This window comes from Vipera ursinii (genome assembly GCF_947247035.1).
Source record: "Vipera ursinii genome assembly, chromosome: 2".
Lineage (NCBI taxonomy): Eukaryota > Metazoa > Chordata > Lepidosauria > Squamata > Viperidae > Vipera > Vipera ursinii.
In genome coordinates this window covers 253,002,551-253,018,007 of record NC_139513.1, presented here as the reverse complement: position 1 = coordinate 253,018,007, position 15,457 = coordinate 253,002,551, and the positions used below count along the sequence as shown (strand labels likewise).

At 41.6% G+C, this 15,457-nt stretch overlaps 1 protein-coding gene across 1 annotated transcript; it reads left to right on the top strand.

Moving 5' to 3' along the window:
- The first annotated feature begins 789 nt into the window (after window positions 1-789).
- On the top strand, window positions 790-15,094 carry RFESD (Rieske Fe-S domain containing). Its single transcript, XM_083352155.1, has 5 exons — window positions 790-874; window positions 9,791-9,971; window positions 10,235-10,269; window positions 11,206-13,242; window positions 14,350-15,094. The coding sequence occupies exons 1-4, from the start codon at window positions 866-868 to the stop codon at window positions 11,467-11,469; spliced, it is 489 nt and encodes a 162-aa protein (XP_083208281.1). The 5' UTR covers window positions 790-865; the 3' UTR covers window positions 11,470-13,242; window positions 14,350-15,094.
- The last annotated feature ends 363 nt before the right edge of the window (window positions 15,095-15,457 follow it).

The following is a 15,457-nucleotide window of genomic DNA, read 5'->3' as shown; positions in this document are numbered from 1 at the left end:
CTAGTCAAGGAGAGAAGCAACCTAGAACTAAGGAGAAACTTCCTGACCGTTAGAACAATTAACCAGTGGAACAACCTGCCTCCAGAGGTGGTGAATGCTCCAACACTGGAAGTTTTTAAGAAGAGACTGGACAGCCATTTGCCTGAAATGGTATAAGGTTTCCTACCTGAGCAGGAGGTTGGACTAGATGACCTCCAAGGTCCCTTCCAACTTTTATTATTATTATTATTGTTATTATTATTATTATTATTATTATTATTATTATTATTATTATTATTATTATTATTATTATTATTATTATTATTATTTCAACTGACTCTTTACAATGCACCAGCACATGGCAGGCTTTGGCCAATATAAATATCACATTATTTTCCCGTGTTTTACGATAGTTGGCGTATCCTTCGGGATCTAATGAGGCTGATCTGCCCTCCGCCCTCACCCCCGAAACTTCTCTTGTTCTTCCTTTTGCATACGGGGTGATCCTGAAGCTTCAGGGTCTCTTCTTCGTACCAGGCTTTTCCTAATCTTGTTCCTCCCGATCTGGCCAAACCCAGACCTCTGGGGCATTTTCCAAAAAATTCACCATTTTGTTTCTGGTTTTGTTTCTTTAATAAACCACGCTAGGCAGAAACAAGTATTAGGGATTTCAAAACAAAAAAAGACCCGTGTAAATTTCCTTCAAATCAACGCAAGTCACACAGGAACACTAATCAGCAAGGCCAGGTTTTATCACGTGACCTTTATAGCGTCAGTAACATTCAGATGTGACGCACGAGCAGGGGAAAAAAAACACTCGAGGAAATCATCTCGCAGCGCTGGACTCGCAGCCTTGACTCGAGCGGTATCCCTTTCGACTGGCGAAATGGAACAGGTTGGTCTTCCTTTAAATAAATCTTCTCTCTCTCTCTCTCCCGGTACGAAGGACACGTGAAAAGAAGAGGGAATAGGAAAGGGCTGAACGCAGCGCCTGCAGGGAGTTGTGGCTTCTGGAGCGCGAAGGCTGCTGGGCGTTGTGGTTTTGCAACTGCGGATAAGCTCAGGCTTGATGCAGCAAGAACGTCTGCATTGATCGCCACCTTGCGGGCGGCGAAGATTGTGAGATGGGAGTAAGTTTCGTATGGCCAGGCAGGTCGTAGTAGGGCGATACAAAAAAAATAAATCTTGATGTGTTTGGCCCATTACATCTACGGCTACGCTTTCTGGACTGAAAAATCCTTCCGACCACTAGCTAGCGCCAAACTTTAACCGAATAGAAAGGCTTAGTTCCCTTCGTTTAAGTTGTCCAGATGTCTGCAGCCCAGATTTTATAGTGTCATGCTTGATAGAATTATAATTTCACAGCGATGCTTGATAGAATTATAATTTCACAGCCTGAAATAAATATCTATGTATGCATGTATCTACTACACAGCTGTTATATTTAGAGAATCCAGGAATTGAAGAGTTACTACATGTCTGAAGAAATGTTTCTTTTGCTCCACTTCTAGCTCCATCTACAATTGAACCCAATTATAATTTAAATCTAAAATAATGAGTCTTGACAGCCAATTTGATGTAGAGGTTAAGGCATCAGGCCTTAACCAGGCTATCATGAGTCCTTGTCCTGCCTTAGGCACAAAGACAGTAGGTAACCTTGGGCCGGTCACTTTCTGTCAGCCTTAGAAAGCAGGCAATGGCAAATCACTTCTGAAATTGCCTAGAACAGAGAACCCCAACCTTTTGGGCACCAGGGACCAGTTCCATGGAGAGAGGTTTCTCCACAGACCAGAAGGTGCATATTTTGTGTGCTGCCTGCATCCTGCAGATGCGGTGTTGCTTGTTTGTGTGGACTGGTTGCTGGCATGCCACAGCTGGGTACTGGTCCACGGACCGGGGGTTGGGGACCCCTGGCCTATAAAACTGCAGGCTCTTGTTCAAGCAGTTGCCAACACTTGACTCAGGCACCTAATAATAATAATCTGAGTAGCAGAAGTAAAGCATGTTTAATATAGATGGGATTCCTGTAAAGAGTTGCAGATTGGAAAATTCAAAACAATCCTCAAAGAAGGGCATGGCAAGCCATTTCAGAACTGCTGCCAAGAAAACTGTACAGATGTATTAATGAGGTAACCAGGAGTCAAGTTTGAAGGGGAGTTTACAGTATTTTGAATAAATAGCACCTGTAAGCTCAGTTTGCTATTTTATTTTGTATGTGGCATATTTATAATGTACCTTTTAAGACAGTGTGCCATAAAGCATAAATAAATACAAAAGTAATGATAAATTAAACAGTAACTAGCCCTGTATAACAAGAGAATTATAAGTCACTTATAAGTCAAGATGACTACTTAGATCCAGGTTTGAGAGATATCACCTGAAGCAGTTCCACCAGTGGCAAATCAATGCTGAAAAGTATCTTGCCAATCTATCACTTTTATAGGCAGGAATATGAGTAGCAGAGAGCTTGTTTGATGTAGTAGTTAAAGGTGCTGGATTAGAAGCTGGGAGACTGAGGTTTGCTTTAAGCATTAAAGCCAGCTGGGTTGGATGACCTTAGGCCACTCAGCTCTGAGAAGGCAAAGATGTTGCTGCCAAGAAGGTTGCATGGACTAGTCAAGACTGAGTTAAAGCAGGGCTTTTCAACCTTGTCACCCATTGTACCACTTTTAGGATATGGCAACATCCGACTACCACCAGTCGCCTAGCAAGGTGTCAAAAACTTGATGAACAAAAAAAAAAGGAAAAAAGTGAGGAAGTACAGGTAGTCCTCGACTTACAACAGTTGGCTTAGTGACTGTTCGAAGTTACAATGGCATTGAAAAAGTGCCCCCCAAGCCACAGCCGAGGAAGACACCTGCCTGCCCGCCTGGCAGCGCTCTTCCTCCTGTTTGCAGTTTTCATTGTTGTAAGCATTTCTGTTGAGGATTGGCAGCGGAAGTGTGGTGGGGGGTGTTTGGTTTTTATTTCCCCTGTCTGCTGGGTGGTTGAAGCAGGTTTTGGTCACTTCATATGAGCCTGGGACTCTGTGACCATTATAAATATGAATCATTTGCCAAGCATCTGAATGTAAATCACAAGACCCTGGAGATGCTGCAACATTCCAGCTGATCGGCGCTTCTTCTGGGCTCAGAAGCACCAGGATCAGCGCTGAGCTCCAGCTGGAACCTGGCGCTGATCCTAGCACTTCCACTGAGCCCTGCAGCTCCAGCCGTCTCTCGCTCAGGGTTGTGCGGTGCTGCCACCGGTTCAGCTTATTCCCCTCCCCTGCTACCACTTTTCTAGGATGGTCACGTACCACCTGCCAGGTGTCAACGTACCACAAGTGGTACCCATACCACTGGTTGAAAGGCCCTGAGTTAAAGGTACTCTCACACACACCCTTCCTTCCTTCCTCCCTCTCCCTTTCCCTCTCCCTTTCACATACACACACACACACACACAACCCTCTGACACTGATACAGGAATGAAAGCTGAAGTGCCAAATGAGCGTTTTCCTACCTATCTCTTACTATAACTCGTCTAACACAGAAGGTAAGGTTATTCTGCCTAAAAATGAGATCAAACACTGAATTGGATCTAAATAATAAAAAAATCAGAAGATGCAGAATACTGCTTAGAACTGATAAACTACTACCCTCTCCAATACTTTGCCGAAATATAAAAAGGTAAATGGAGGGTAATGATGCCAGTCTATAATTTGGGAAAGTCTCCTGAGGCTAATTTCCATAATGCAGACTTTAATAAAAAAAAACCTATATCAGAAATCTGCCTTATCGTAAATGTTAAATTTTCCGAGAATACAAATTATGGAGAACCAGCTTGGTGTAGTGGTTAAGGTACTGGCCTATAAACCAGGAGACTGTGATTTCTAGTTCTGCTTTAGGCATGAAAGTGATTGATTTGGGGCCAGTTACTTACTCAGCCCAACTCACCTCACAGGGTTGTAGTTGTGGGAAAAATAGGAGGAAGGAGTATGTTCTCTGCCTTGAGTTATCTATAAAGTAACAAAGGGAGGCTAAAACCTAATAAAAAAAACTCTGGGGTTTCAATATTACATTGCAAGTACAGATAGTCCTTGACTTACGACTGCGTTTTAGCCACAAAATTTCTGTTGCTAAGTGAGAGTTGTTAAGTGAATTTTACCCCATTTTACACCCTTTCTTACCAGTGCTGTTAAGTGAATCACTGCAGTTGTTAAGTTAGTAACATGTTTGTTAAGTGAACATGGCTTCTCTATTGTCTTTGCTTATCATAGGGTCACAAAAGATGATCACATGACCCCAGGACACTGCAATTTCATAAATATGAGTCAATTGCCAAGCTTCTGAATTTTGGTTACATGACCACGAGGATGCTGCAATGGTTGTGTGAAAAATAGTGATAACTCATTTTTTAAAGTGTTATTATAACTTTGAACACTCACTAAATCAGGGGTCAGCAACCTGAAACAGTGAAAGAGCCACTCGGAACCGGTTCCCTCACAAAAGGAAAAACTGGGAGCCGCAAAAAATGTGTGCGCATGTACGTACATGCGTGCATGCGCAGAACAGGCTTTGACTGAAGAGTGGAGCCAAGGCGAGATATGCACCTACCCTGCATATCTCGCCTTGAATTGATTGGTTGAACTTTTTTAGTCCCACTTTTTTTTTGGACTGCACATGGCAGAGGACTGGGAGCCGCAGGAGATGGCTGAAAGAGCCACATGCGGCTCCAGAGCCGCGGGTTGCAGATCTGTGCACTAAATGAACTGTTGTAAGTTGAGGATTACCTGTACTTCCATTATCTAAGGCAAGGAACACGTATCAGTTGGATAGATGTACAGGTAGTCCTGGACGTAATTTTGTTTATAGGTCGTTGTGTTCATAGGTTGCTGCAGTCATAAGTCAAGACCAGATCTGATTTTTCAAGCATTTTTATGGCAGTCATTAAGCAAATTATATGGTTGTTAAGTGAATCTATTTTCCTAAGTGGAAAGAAACCTGAAAATCAGCAAAAAAATATTTCAGATCACAGTAACATAACTGTGAGATGCTGCAACTGGTTGTAAATGCGAGCCAGTTCCCAAGTGCCCAAAATGCAGTCATGTGATCACAGTGGAGGCGGTGCAATATTTTACATTGGCCAGAAATGGTTTATGGGCCCTAAAGCAGGGCTTTTCAACCAGTGGTATGGGTACCACCTGTGATACATTGGCACCTGGCAGGTGGTACGCGACCATCCTAGAAAAGTGGTAGCGGGGATGGGAATGAGCTGAACTGGTGGCAGCACCGTACAAGCCTGAGCGAGAGACGGCTGGAGCTGCTGGGCTGTCAGGGCTCAGCAGAAGCGCCAGGATCGGCGCCAGCCTCCAACTGGAGCTCAGCGCTTATCCTGGCGCTTCTGCTGAGCCCAGAAGAAGTGCCGATCAGCCAGAATGTTGCAGCATCTCCAGAGTCTTGTGATTTACATTCAGATGCTTGGCAACTGATTCATATTTATGACGATCACAGTGTCCCAGGGTCATGTGAAGTGACCAAAACCTGCTGCAACCACCCAGCAGATGGGGGGGGAATTAAAAACCAAACACCCCCCACCCCAGCCCCGCTGCCAATCCTCAACAGAAATGCTCACAACAATGAAAACCTCGGACAAGAGGAATACCGCCGCCGGGCGGGCAGGCAGGTGTCTTGCTCGGCTGTGGCTTGGGGGGCATTTTTTCAGTGCCATTGTAACTTTGAACAGTCACTAAGCGAACTGTTGTAAGTTGAGGACTACCTGTACTTCATCACTTTTTTCCCTTTTTTTTTTTTTGGTCATCAAGTTTTTGACACCTTGCGACTGGTGGTACTCGGATGTTGCCATATCCTAAAAGTGGTACAATGGGTGACAAGGTTGAAAAGCCCTGCCCTAAAGCAAGCTTTCTGAGGCATAATTTAAATAGTCTTAAATGACCAGTCATAAGTCAAAGACTACTTGTCTATCAAGAGGATATATGTAAGGATTTATTTATTTTCTATTTTAAAGCAGTATAGTTTTTTTTTTCAAGTATTAGGTAGCAGATTAATTAAAAATGCAGATGTAAACATACAAAGGTATAAGTGAGCAATGCTCATTGTCTATTTGATGGAGAGAGTTAATAATTCTTCATAACCACAACGATAATCATAGGGAGAGTTGATAATTCTCCATAACCATAGCAGCATGGTGTGAGAGCTAGTTTGGAACAACACTGGATCATAAAAGAGCCTTTAGGCCCTAGCAGAGAAGCCACCAGCCATTAAAGATTTCTTTTCCGTCCCCCACTTCCTCCCTTAGATTTCACATTTTTGTATTCTGAGCCTGTTGCAGCTCTTAATGCTGTGCCAGTAGCTTTACTTTCAGCCAGTTCCTTCATAGTACACCACATACCATTTTTCTTGTTTTGCTTGTTAAGAGGCTGCTTGGCAATAGGAAGGCTGACTCACAGGAAGAATGAGGATTGGTAAATGCAAGCTAAATATCAAATAGGATTTTCTACAGACATTGGCAAGTGCTGATTGCTGTTCCCGTAAATGAAATTCTCTGTTATCTGTAGTGTTATTTATTGGTCTGTTTATCAACTAATATGGATAATCAGGTTCCAATCCACTGTGTGTGAAAGATTGGTGTGTGATATTCTATTTTATTTGCTGAAGCTCATATTAAGAAAATGCTATTTCAGTTGTTCTCTTATTGTGTCACCTCTGTTCACCTCACTTGGATTAGTCTTCTTGGAAACATTGCTTTACTGAATAGTGATCATTCTTTATAAATTGACTTTCTTTATAAAACATCAATAATATAGTTTGTTTAGTCAGTATAACAAAATACGTAAACTGCTTACAGTCCTTAGTCTGTTCTTTCTGACAGAACTCTTCACTTTCCCAGTTAACAACTGTTTCTTCTTTTAATTATCTTCTTTGCCAGATAAGGCCCTGCTTCCCCCTTTTCTTGTTTGCTAATAAAATGTAAGACCTTGCAATGTGTGTGTTCATGTATAATTTCTACTGCATCCAATAATTTTAGTTTTCAACTTTGAAGTGATTTTCTGTAGCATCCGTTTTCTGAAGAACAGGGTTTACACATCTATAAAGCCATAATGCGGTTTGTCTTTGCTGTACTATGTTAAATTGACTCCAGTAACATCATTTGCAAACCATGGCCTCTTGTATTACATAGTCCTAATAGTAATGATTTAACATGGATTGACTTAAATAGAAGAGTATTTAAGAGGACCAGTGCTTTTTTTTGTAAAAGAAAAAGGTGCCGGAACTCACACATGTCATACAACCCGCCTTGCCTACCCTACAAGGTTCCATCCAAAAAAGGTGCTGGAACTCCGTTCTGAGCGTTCAATGAGAAAAAAAGCCCTGAAGAGGACTATCAGCCACCTACAAATCAGTCTTTTTTAGCTTGAAATAAAGCTCTTACGAATATCAGCAGGAAAGTAGGACAGTTATGGCAAACCCTACTCCATAGTAACATTGCTGCACAGGCCCCTTCCTTTACATACTTGGGTTGTGACACTCTTATATAATGGGGCTTGATTAGTGATGTTACTACACACATTCAAATGCCACACAAGCATGTTTTGTCCTTTGCTTGCTAGCAAAAAAACAGGTCATACAGTATAGCCCAGCAGGTTTGTTTTATGACAGTAATTGTCAGTTGTTAATGAGTTTTGCCCAATTTTATGACCTTGTTTGCCACAGTTATTAAGTGAATCACAGCAGTTGTTGAGTTAGTAAAACTCAAGTGCATCTGGATTCCCTATTGCCTTTGCTTGTCAGAAGGTCATAAAAGGGGATCACATGATCCCTTTTGAAACAGTTACAAATCCATGCCAGTTGCCAAGCGTCCGAATTATGTGACCATGTTATCCTGATATATATTTTAATAAACCTATTTTTGCTTCAAATGCAACAAATATTAATTAACATTTATTGACAGCTGGGCTAAGCCCATTCCTGAATTCCACAAAAAATGTTTTCAACAATTTATTTTTAATGGGGCCTTTTGTAATTCTTTTAGTATTTTTTCAACACTGCTTGTCATCAGAGCGTATCTTCTAGCAAGGCTTAAAGCATACTGGTAGCCAATTGCACACACCACAAATGGTAAATAATACATTCTTAGGGCATTGAATTACTCTCAGACAGAGAACTGTATACGGTAAGCTGTCAATACTCTGTTCTTTCTCAGTTGATGCTCATTATTTTTGGTCTGGTTCCAAGGCCATCTGGCTACGTTGAGCCTGTCTTTCTCTTAACATTCTTCCTTGCAATTGAGCACTTTGCTTTCTCTCTGCCTTTTAATAGGCATTCTAGCAGCACTGTTTCATAGAAATTGGGTATATGTGCTGTTTAGGTTGAAGATCTTGGGGTAGTGGGGATTGATTCTGGGTGAATTTTCTGCTAACTTTGCTCATCTGGTGCAAAGGGCACATTCAAGTTTAAGTTTAAGTTTATTGAATTTATATACCACCCTTTTCCCGTAGGACTCAGGGCGGTTTACAAGGTATTTAAAAACGTCAATACAATACAAAAGTTAAAAACAATTAAAAACAATTACATTTGATCCCTGAAAAATATAAAACCCCAATTAAAAACTCTCAGCCTGGGCTGGAAAGCTCAAAGAGCCGGGTCTTCAGGTCCCGGCGGAATGAACGAAGGTCAGGGGCAGTCCTAAGCTCCATGAGCAGCTGGTTCCAAAGGGCAGGCGCACCCACTGAGAAGGCCCTCCCCCTGGGTGTTATCCGTTGGCAGTCTTTTACTAGCGGCACCCTGAGAAGGCCCTCCCTGTGGGAGCACACAGGACGAAGGGAACTTGATGCCGGCAGCAGGTATTCCCTCAAATATCCCGGACCCAAGCCATTTAGGGCTTTATAGGTCATCACCAGCACCTTGAATCTCACCCGGAGGGCAACCGGAAGACAATGCAGCTCGTGGAGTAGAGGTGTTACATGGGAGTATCGGGAAACCCCCATCACAACTTGCGCAGCTGCATTCTGCACCAGCTGAAGCCTCCGAGTGGTCCTCAAGGGCAGCCCCATGTAGAGAGCGTTGCAGTAGTCTAACCGGGAGTTCACGAGCGCATGGGTGACTGTGTGTAGGGCATCTCGGTCCAGATAGGGGCGCAACTGGTGCACCAGGCGAACCTGGGCAAAAGCATCAATACATTTCCTCCTTCAAGAATTCATTAGATAACTGCATGTTGCCACTGAACTAGTTCAATAAGCTAATTACATTTAGGGACTCAACATATGGAACAGAATGAGATACCTTAAAACAATTTTATTTCATTAACCACAACCACTCTTCAATGAATAATGCTTATTTTTTCTCTTTTCTATTTCACAATAGATTGATGAATATATAAATCTTATCTGCAGAATTGTGACCATCTCTGCTTCTTAGCTAAATGAAGACTTGATTCCTTCATTTTTTTGTAGATTTCACATGAGCAGGAAACTTGGGTCACCCTTGTGATTCCACCTAAAAGGACTGGTGGGTCTCATGTTTACAAATCTGCTTTAAAGTGAATTCACTGATGATGGCATCCAGTCCAATGTATTTTGCAAGCGAACATCTCAGTAGATAGGAAAGTTCTCCACTACTTCCCTGTAGCCCAAAAAGTTTTTTTAAAAATCTGCAGTATGTTGGGAGACCCTCCAAAAAAGATTTTCAGCAAGAACTGGAAGACCTTATGAGGAAGAAGAGAGCAGATTTCTTATGGTGCACTGTTGGATTTTCCCCTTATGTCAATTGTTTTTATTTTCAAGTTAATTTTTAATGTAATTCTTTTCTTGCAGGATATTAATGAAAGTGATGTGGTCAAACCATCTAAAAGGAAAGAATTGTCTAGTCCAATTTATGTTGGTAGAGAAGATGATATTAAAAAGCTCAAGAGAACAACAGCCACTGTCCATGAGAGAGAAGTTGTTATTTTCTACCATGGTGGACACTTTTATGCTCTGGATTGCCGCTGTTACCGTAAGAACTTAAAAATGATGTGCATTGAGGCTTATAAAGCTACACTCAGGGGGTTAATGGGTTAATGCATATGTTCTTTAGTTCTTTCTTGGACAGCTAGATGCAATTGGGAAGCTCATAAGCAGGGAATGCATGGTGTATCACATACTTATTTATGTTCCCCAGCCATTCGTACTCAGAGCTATAATAGCTCTGAAACTAGAAGTGAGTTACAACCACCCAAACTAATAGCTCTGATCTAATATATTTTTATCTTTTAATAGATGCAGGAGGTCCCTTACATCTTGGTGAAATAGAGGTAGGTAAACACAATACCACTTAATATGGTAGCTAAGGTGATAGCCAATGTTTTCATATAAATCAGGGGCTCCCAACCAGGGATGCTCGCACCCCCTGGGGGTGTGAGACAATATTCCAGGGGGTGCAAAAACCTGGGTTTAGAAGTTTCAGAATTATAGTGTATATGCATAATTTGTTGTTTCTAACTTTTGTAAGGGATGCGAGACTATATGGCATGGGTCTGGATTACTTATGGGAGCACCTTCTGCCGGCGTCAACTTCCCATTGTCCTGTGCGCTCCCACAGAGAGGGCCTCCTCAGGGTGCCGTCGGCCAGGGAATGCCGACTGGCGGCCCCCAGGGGGAGAGCATTCTCTGTGGGCACGCCTGCCCTCTGGAACCAGCTCCCTGTTGAGCTCCAGATGGCTCCTGACCTTCGCTCCTTTCGCCGTGACCTGACAACTTGGTTATTTGAGCTTGCCGGCCTGGACTGAGGGTTTGGGATTTTAAAATTTTTACAATGTGATTTACTTGTTGGGGCTAATTTAATTTAATTTATTTCTAACCTTGTATATTGTGTTTTAACTGCCCTGTACACCGCCCTGAATCCTTCGGGAGAAGGGTGGTATATAAATCCAATTAAATAAATAGATAGATAGATAGATAGATAGATAGATAGATAGATAGATAGATAGATAATAGATAGATAGATAGATAGATAGATAGATAGATAGATAGATAGATAGATAAATAAATAAATCAGAAGCATTCTAGGGGTGCGGGGTATAGAAAAGGTAGGGAGCCACTGATATAAATGAAAGCATCAAAGTGCAGGAACATTGCAAATACAATTAACTAAATGATCAGAGACAATTTGTAGATAGATAGACAATATATATATTTCTAATATATATAAGATAATGAAAAAGATTTTTGTTCTTTCCTTGTGTCTATAGGACATCAATGGACAATCGTGTATTATTTGTCCTTGGCATAAGTATAAAATAACTCTGAATACAGGTGAAGGATTGTATCAGGCAATAAATCCCAAAGAACCATCTGCCGTACCCAAGTGGAAATCAAAAGGACCAAAACAAAGGACTCACAGAGTCACTGTGGACAATGGAAATGTTTATGTGACTCTTTCAGATTTAATGGAGTATAAAGAGTCTGACTACTATGCTGAAAAATACAAAACAGGAAAAAATGCAGGAAAATAACCTTTTTTAAATCACATTTTGCTTCATAGAAACTTGAGTTAAAAAACTGTTGAATATAGGATGGTCATCAACTTACAACTACAACTGAGCTCAAAATTTCTGTTGCTAAGTGAGACATTTGTTAAGTGAGTTTTGCCCCATTTTAGGAACTTTCTTGCCACAGTTGTTAAGTGAATCACTGCAGTTGTGAAGTTAGTAACACAGTCGTTAAGTGAATCTGGCTTCCCCATTGACTTTGCTTGTCAGAAAGTTGCAAAAAATGATCTCATGACCCCGGGACACTATAACCATCATAAATATGAGTCAGTTGCCAAGCATCTGAATTTTGATCATATGACCATAGGGCACTGTAGCAGTCATAAGTATGAACAATCATAAATTACTTTTTTCAGTGCTGTTGTAACAGGGCTTTTTTTGGTCATAGTACGCTCAGAATGGAGTTCCGGCACATTTTTTGGATGGAACCTTGTAGGGTAGGCATGGCGGGTTGTATGACGTGTGAGTTCCGGCACCTTTTTCTTTTACAAAAAAGCACTGTGTTGTAACTTTGAACAGTCACTAAATGAACTATGGTAAGTCGAGGACTACCTGTATAAATTCTGGTCTTGTTATCTAAAAGATATTCTGTTTCTTGGTGATATATTCACTTAGTAACAATCCCTCAGTGATAGAGGTTTTTGTCCAGTATCTGCAGGATCTTGGGAGAATTATTTCCAGAATATTTTCAAAACAAAATAATCCAGCTGGGACTTTCAAATGTTCTTCCTAGCAGCCTCCCATGTCCAGATCAGGAACCTTATTTCACAATTAAAACACAGAACAGGCTTGGAAGGAATTGCTATCTCCCCCAGATTTATTAAGGGAGAACAAGGACTGGTAAATTAGGGTCGATGGTCCTATTCACTCCTATTAACAGCTCAGCATGTTTTCCTTCTGAGTGGAGCTGTCATTGTTATCCAGTCCTATGAGACAAGAAACTAGATTAGGCTGCCATTTTTGACCATCAGTCAGCACACTAAATAATAAATGTACTTACAATTATTGAACCAGGCTGCAAGTGAAAACATCTTAGTTGAGGAGAAGACACAGTATAGTTTAGAGTAGAGTAGAGTAGAGTAGAGCTTGTCGATCGGAAGGTCAGCAGTTTGGCGGATTGAATCCCGAGTGCTGCGTAGCAGAGTGAGCGCCTGTTACTCGTCCCAGCTTCTGCCAACCTAGCAGTTCGAAAGCACGTAAAAATGCAAGTAGAAAAATAGGGACCACTATGGTGGGAAGGTAACAGCGTTCCGTGCACCTTTGGCGTCTAGTCATGCCGGCCACATAACCACGGAGACGTCCTCGGACAAGCGCTGGCTCTTCAGCTTTGAAATGGAGATGAGCACCGGCCCCTAGAGTCAGAAACGACTAGCACGCATGTGTGGGTGAACCTTTACCTTTTTAAATCAATTCTTAACCACCATCTGGTCATCCACTGTTTAGCTGAGAAATACTCTTTCCAGCCCAAAGCCTTTGGGTTAATTCCCAGGGAGAGGATATGAGAAAAACTAAGAGGATCTTAATAGATGAAACGTTGCTTCTTTTCATTTAATTCCTCCACTCCAACACTACTGTGAGAGTTAGATGCTTCTCTTGGGGACGGAGTGACCATGGAAGATCTGAAGGAAATGGTGTGAGACAGTGGGGCACAGAGAGTGCTAATCCATAGAACGGCAGAGGGTCATACTACAACTGAATGGCTGACAATGAACTGGGGACTATCCCTGATCAGAGAAGGTGAGACAGAGATTTATTTTAGCTTCTTTACTTTTTGACTTACATATTAATAAGCTAGGGTCTCCCCACTTTCATCACCTCCCTTTATTAGTTGGTCCTAGCTTTTTTATAGAGGGACGCGGTGGCTCAGTGGGTTAGGACGCTGAGCTTGTCAATCAGAAGATCGGCAGTTTGGCAGGTTGAATCCCGAGTGCTGTGTAACAGAGTGAGCGCCTGTTACTCGTCCCAGCTTCTGCCAACCTAACAGTTCGAAAGCACGTAAAAATGCAAGTAGGAAAATAGGGACCACTCCGGTGGGAAGGTAACAGCATTCCATGCGCCTTTGGCATCTAGTCATGCCGGCCACATGACCACGGAGACATCCTCGGACAAGCACTGGCTCTTCGGCTTTGAAACGGAGATGAGCACCGCCCCCTAGAGTTGGAAACAACTAGCATGCATGTGTGGGGGAACCTTTACCTTTAGCTTTTTTATGTGCAGAGGAGATCATGATCAGGTCATCTCTCAGTAATGAGAAGGAAACTGAGGGCTTTGGTCACTTTCTGCTCAGAGGAGAAACTAGTAAAATAGGATCAGAAAATTTAAATCACAGTATTTGTGTGACATTATCATAATACTCATAATAAGTAAATTAAGGAGAATGCTATCACGTAGGTATACCCTTGCAAATACCTTGGAGTGGGCTTTTTTTCAAACTTTAGTATCCTGAGGAGAACTTTTTGATAATTGGTAAGTATTGTTCAGTGAAGCTCCTAATTATTCTGAGGTTTTTTTTTTCATTTGGAGAAAGCTCATTATATCCCTGAAAGGGTTTTGTATTCAAGGTTGCCTCCCAACTTGTATACAATAGCCAAGTCTGTGCTTTTAGAAAGCTTGACATCCTTGAAACCATTCAATTTAAGCATATTAGAGCTACTCTTCCAGGATGTATTACAAATGCTGCTTTATATTTAGATATAGGCTTGGTCTCTGTGGATGCTAGAGCCTGGTACTATCATTTTTTAAAAATTGCTAATGTAAGCATGTTTCCCAGTGAATTTGATGCTTGCCATTGATTCTTCAACCTGGTTTAAAAGGTTGAAAATTTTACTCACTCTCTTGTTGAAGTGCTTTTGAAAACAGAAGCATTCCAAAGTAATGTACCTGAGATCTTCAAATTATTCTGTGGTTCCCAGTCTTGCAAGACATGGAGTCTTGATCCACCCTCCTGCCTCTCTTCTATCACAGTCTGAAATTTTGCTGACTCTTCACTCTGGACAGACTTGGATGCATTGCCTTCTGCTTTTCTTCAGGGTTACTGAAATACTCCTCACACACTTAAGAGGGCATCAGGGTGACAATGCTGCCTCACCTGAAGCTTAAAAATTACAATGTCTGTTACCCCAAAAACAGACTATCCTTGCAATGGAATCCTTGTGTAACCAGGGACTGCCTTGTATGAAAAAATGCATTTAAAAGCATTATCAGTGTAAATAAATGGGGATACTGTTTTTTCCATGTTAAGTAACACCAGCTGCCTGCAATTAGTGCAGGTTCGCTTCCCACCAGGCTCAAGGTTGACTCAGCCTTCCATCCTTCCGAGGTAGGTAAAATGAGGACCCAGATTGTTGGGGGCAATTAAGCTGACTTTGTAATAATGCCGCTTGGGGGTGTGTGTGAAAGCCCTAATAAGCAGGCATATACATAGAATGAAGGCTACTGCTAAGCTTGTAAGCCGCCCTGAGTCTTCGGAGAAGGGCGGGATATAAATGGAATTAAAATAAAAATAAATAAAAATGTGTTACGGATCTTTAATTAAAGAAATAATTTTTGCTGTGAAACTCTCATCCTTTATTTTGTACTTGATTTGTTTCATCCCACAATGGTAAGCTTGGTATATATTGACTCTTGCTGTGATGGCTTGTAATACACCAATTATTTTGCAGTATAGTGCCTCTTAGTAAAGTAGGTAGGCCACAAAAGTCTGCTTAATGCCAGTCAAGCAGGTTATTTGCATTAATCAGGAATTCTTTACATGCCCTTCTAGGAAAGCAAACTTCCAAAGCAGATGATTTTGGAGAGTTTTCTTTTTTTGAATCTCAGCTGGCTGGCTGGAAGGTATGGGAATATATTCTAACACAGACTTGTCCCTGCACTTGTTCAAATAGACCAGGGGTGTCAAACTCAATTTCATTGAGGGCCGCATCAGCATTGCGGTTGCCCTCAGTGGGCCTGG

Bases quoted from the DNA above. Each gene is read 5' to 3' on its own strand.
- RFESD (XM_083352155.1), top strand. The intron at 9,972-10,234 runs GTAAGAACTTAA...ATCTTTTAATAG, and splicing joins TCTGGATTGCCGCTGTTACC to ATGCAGGAGGTCCCTTACAT. The intron at 10,270-11,205 runs GTAGGTAAACAC...TTGTGTCTATAG, and splicing joins TACATCTTGGTGAAATAGAG to GACATCAATGGACAATCGTG.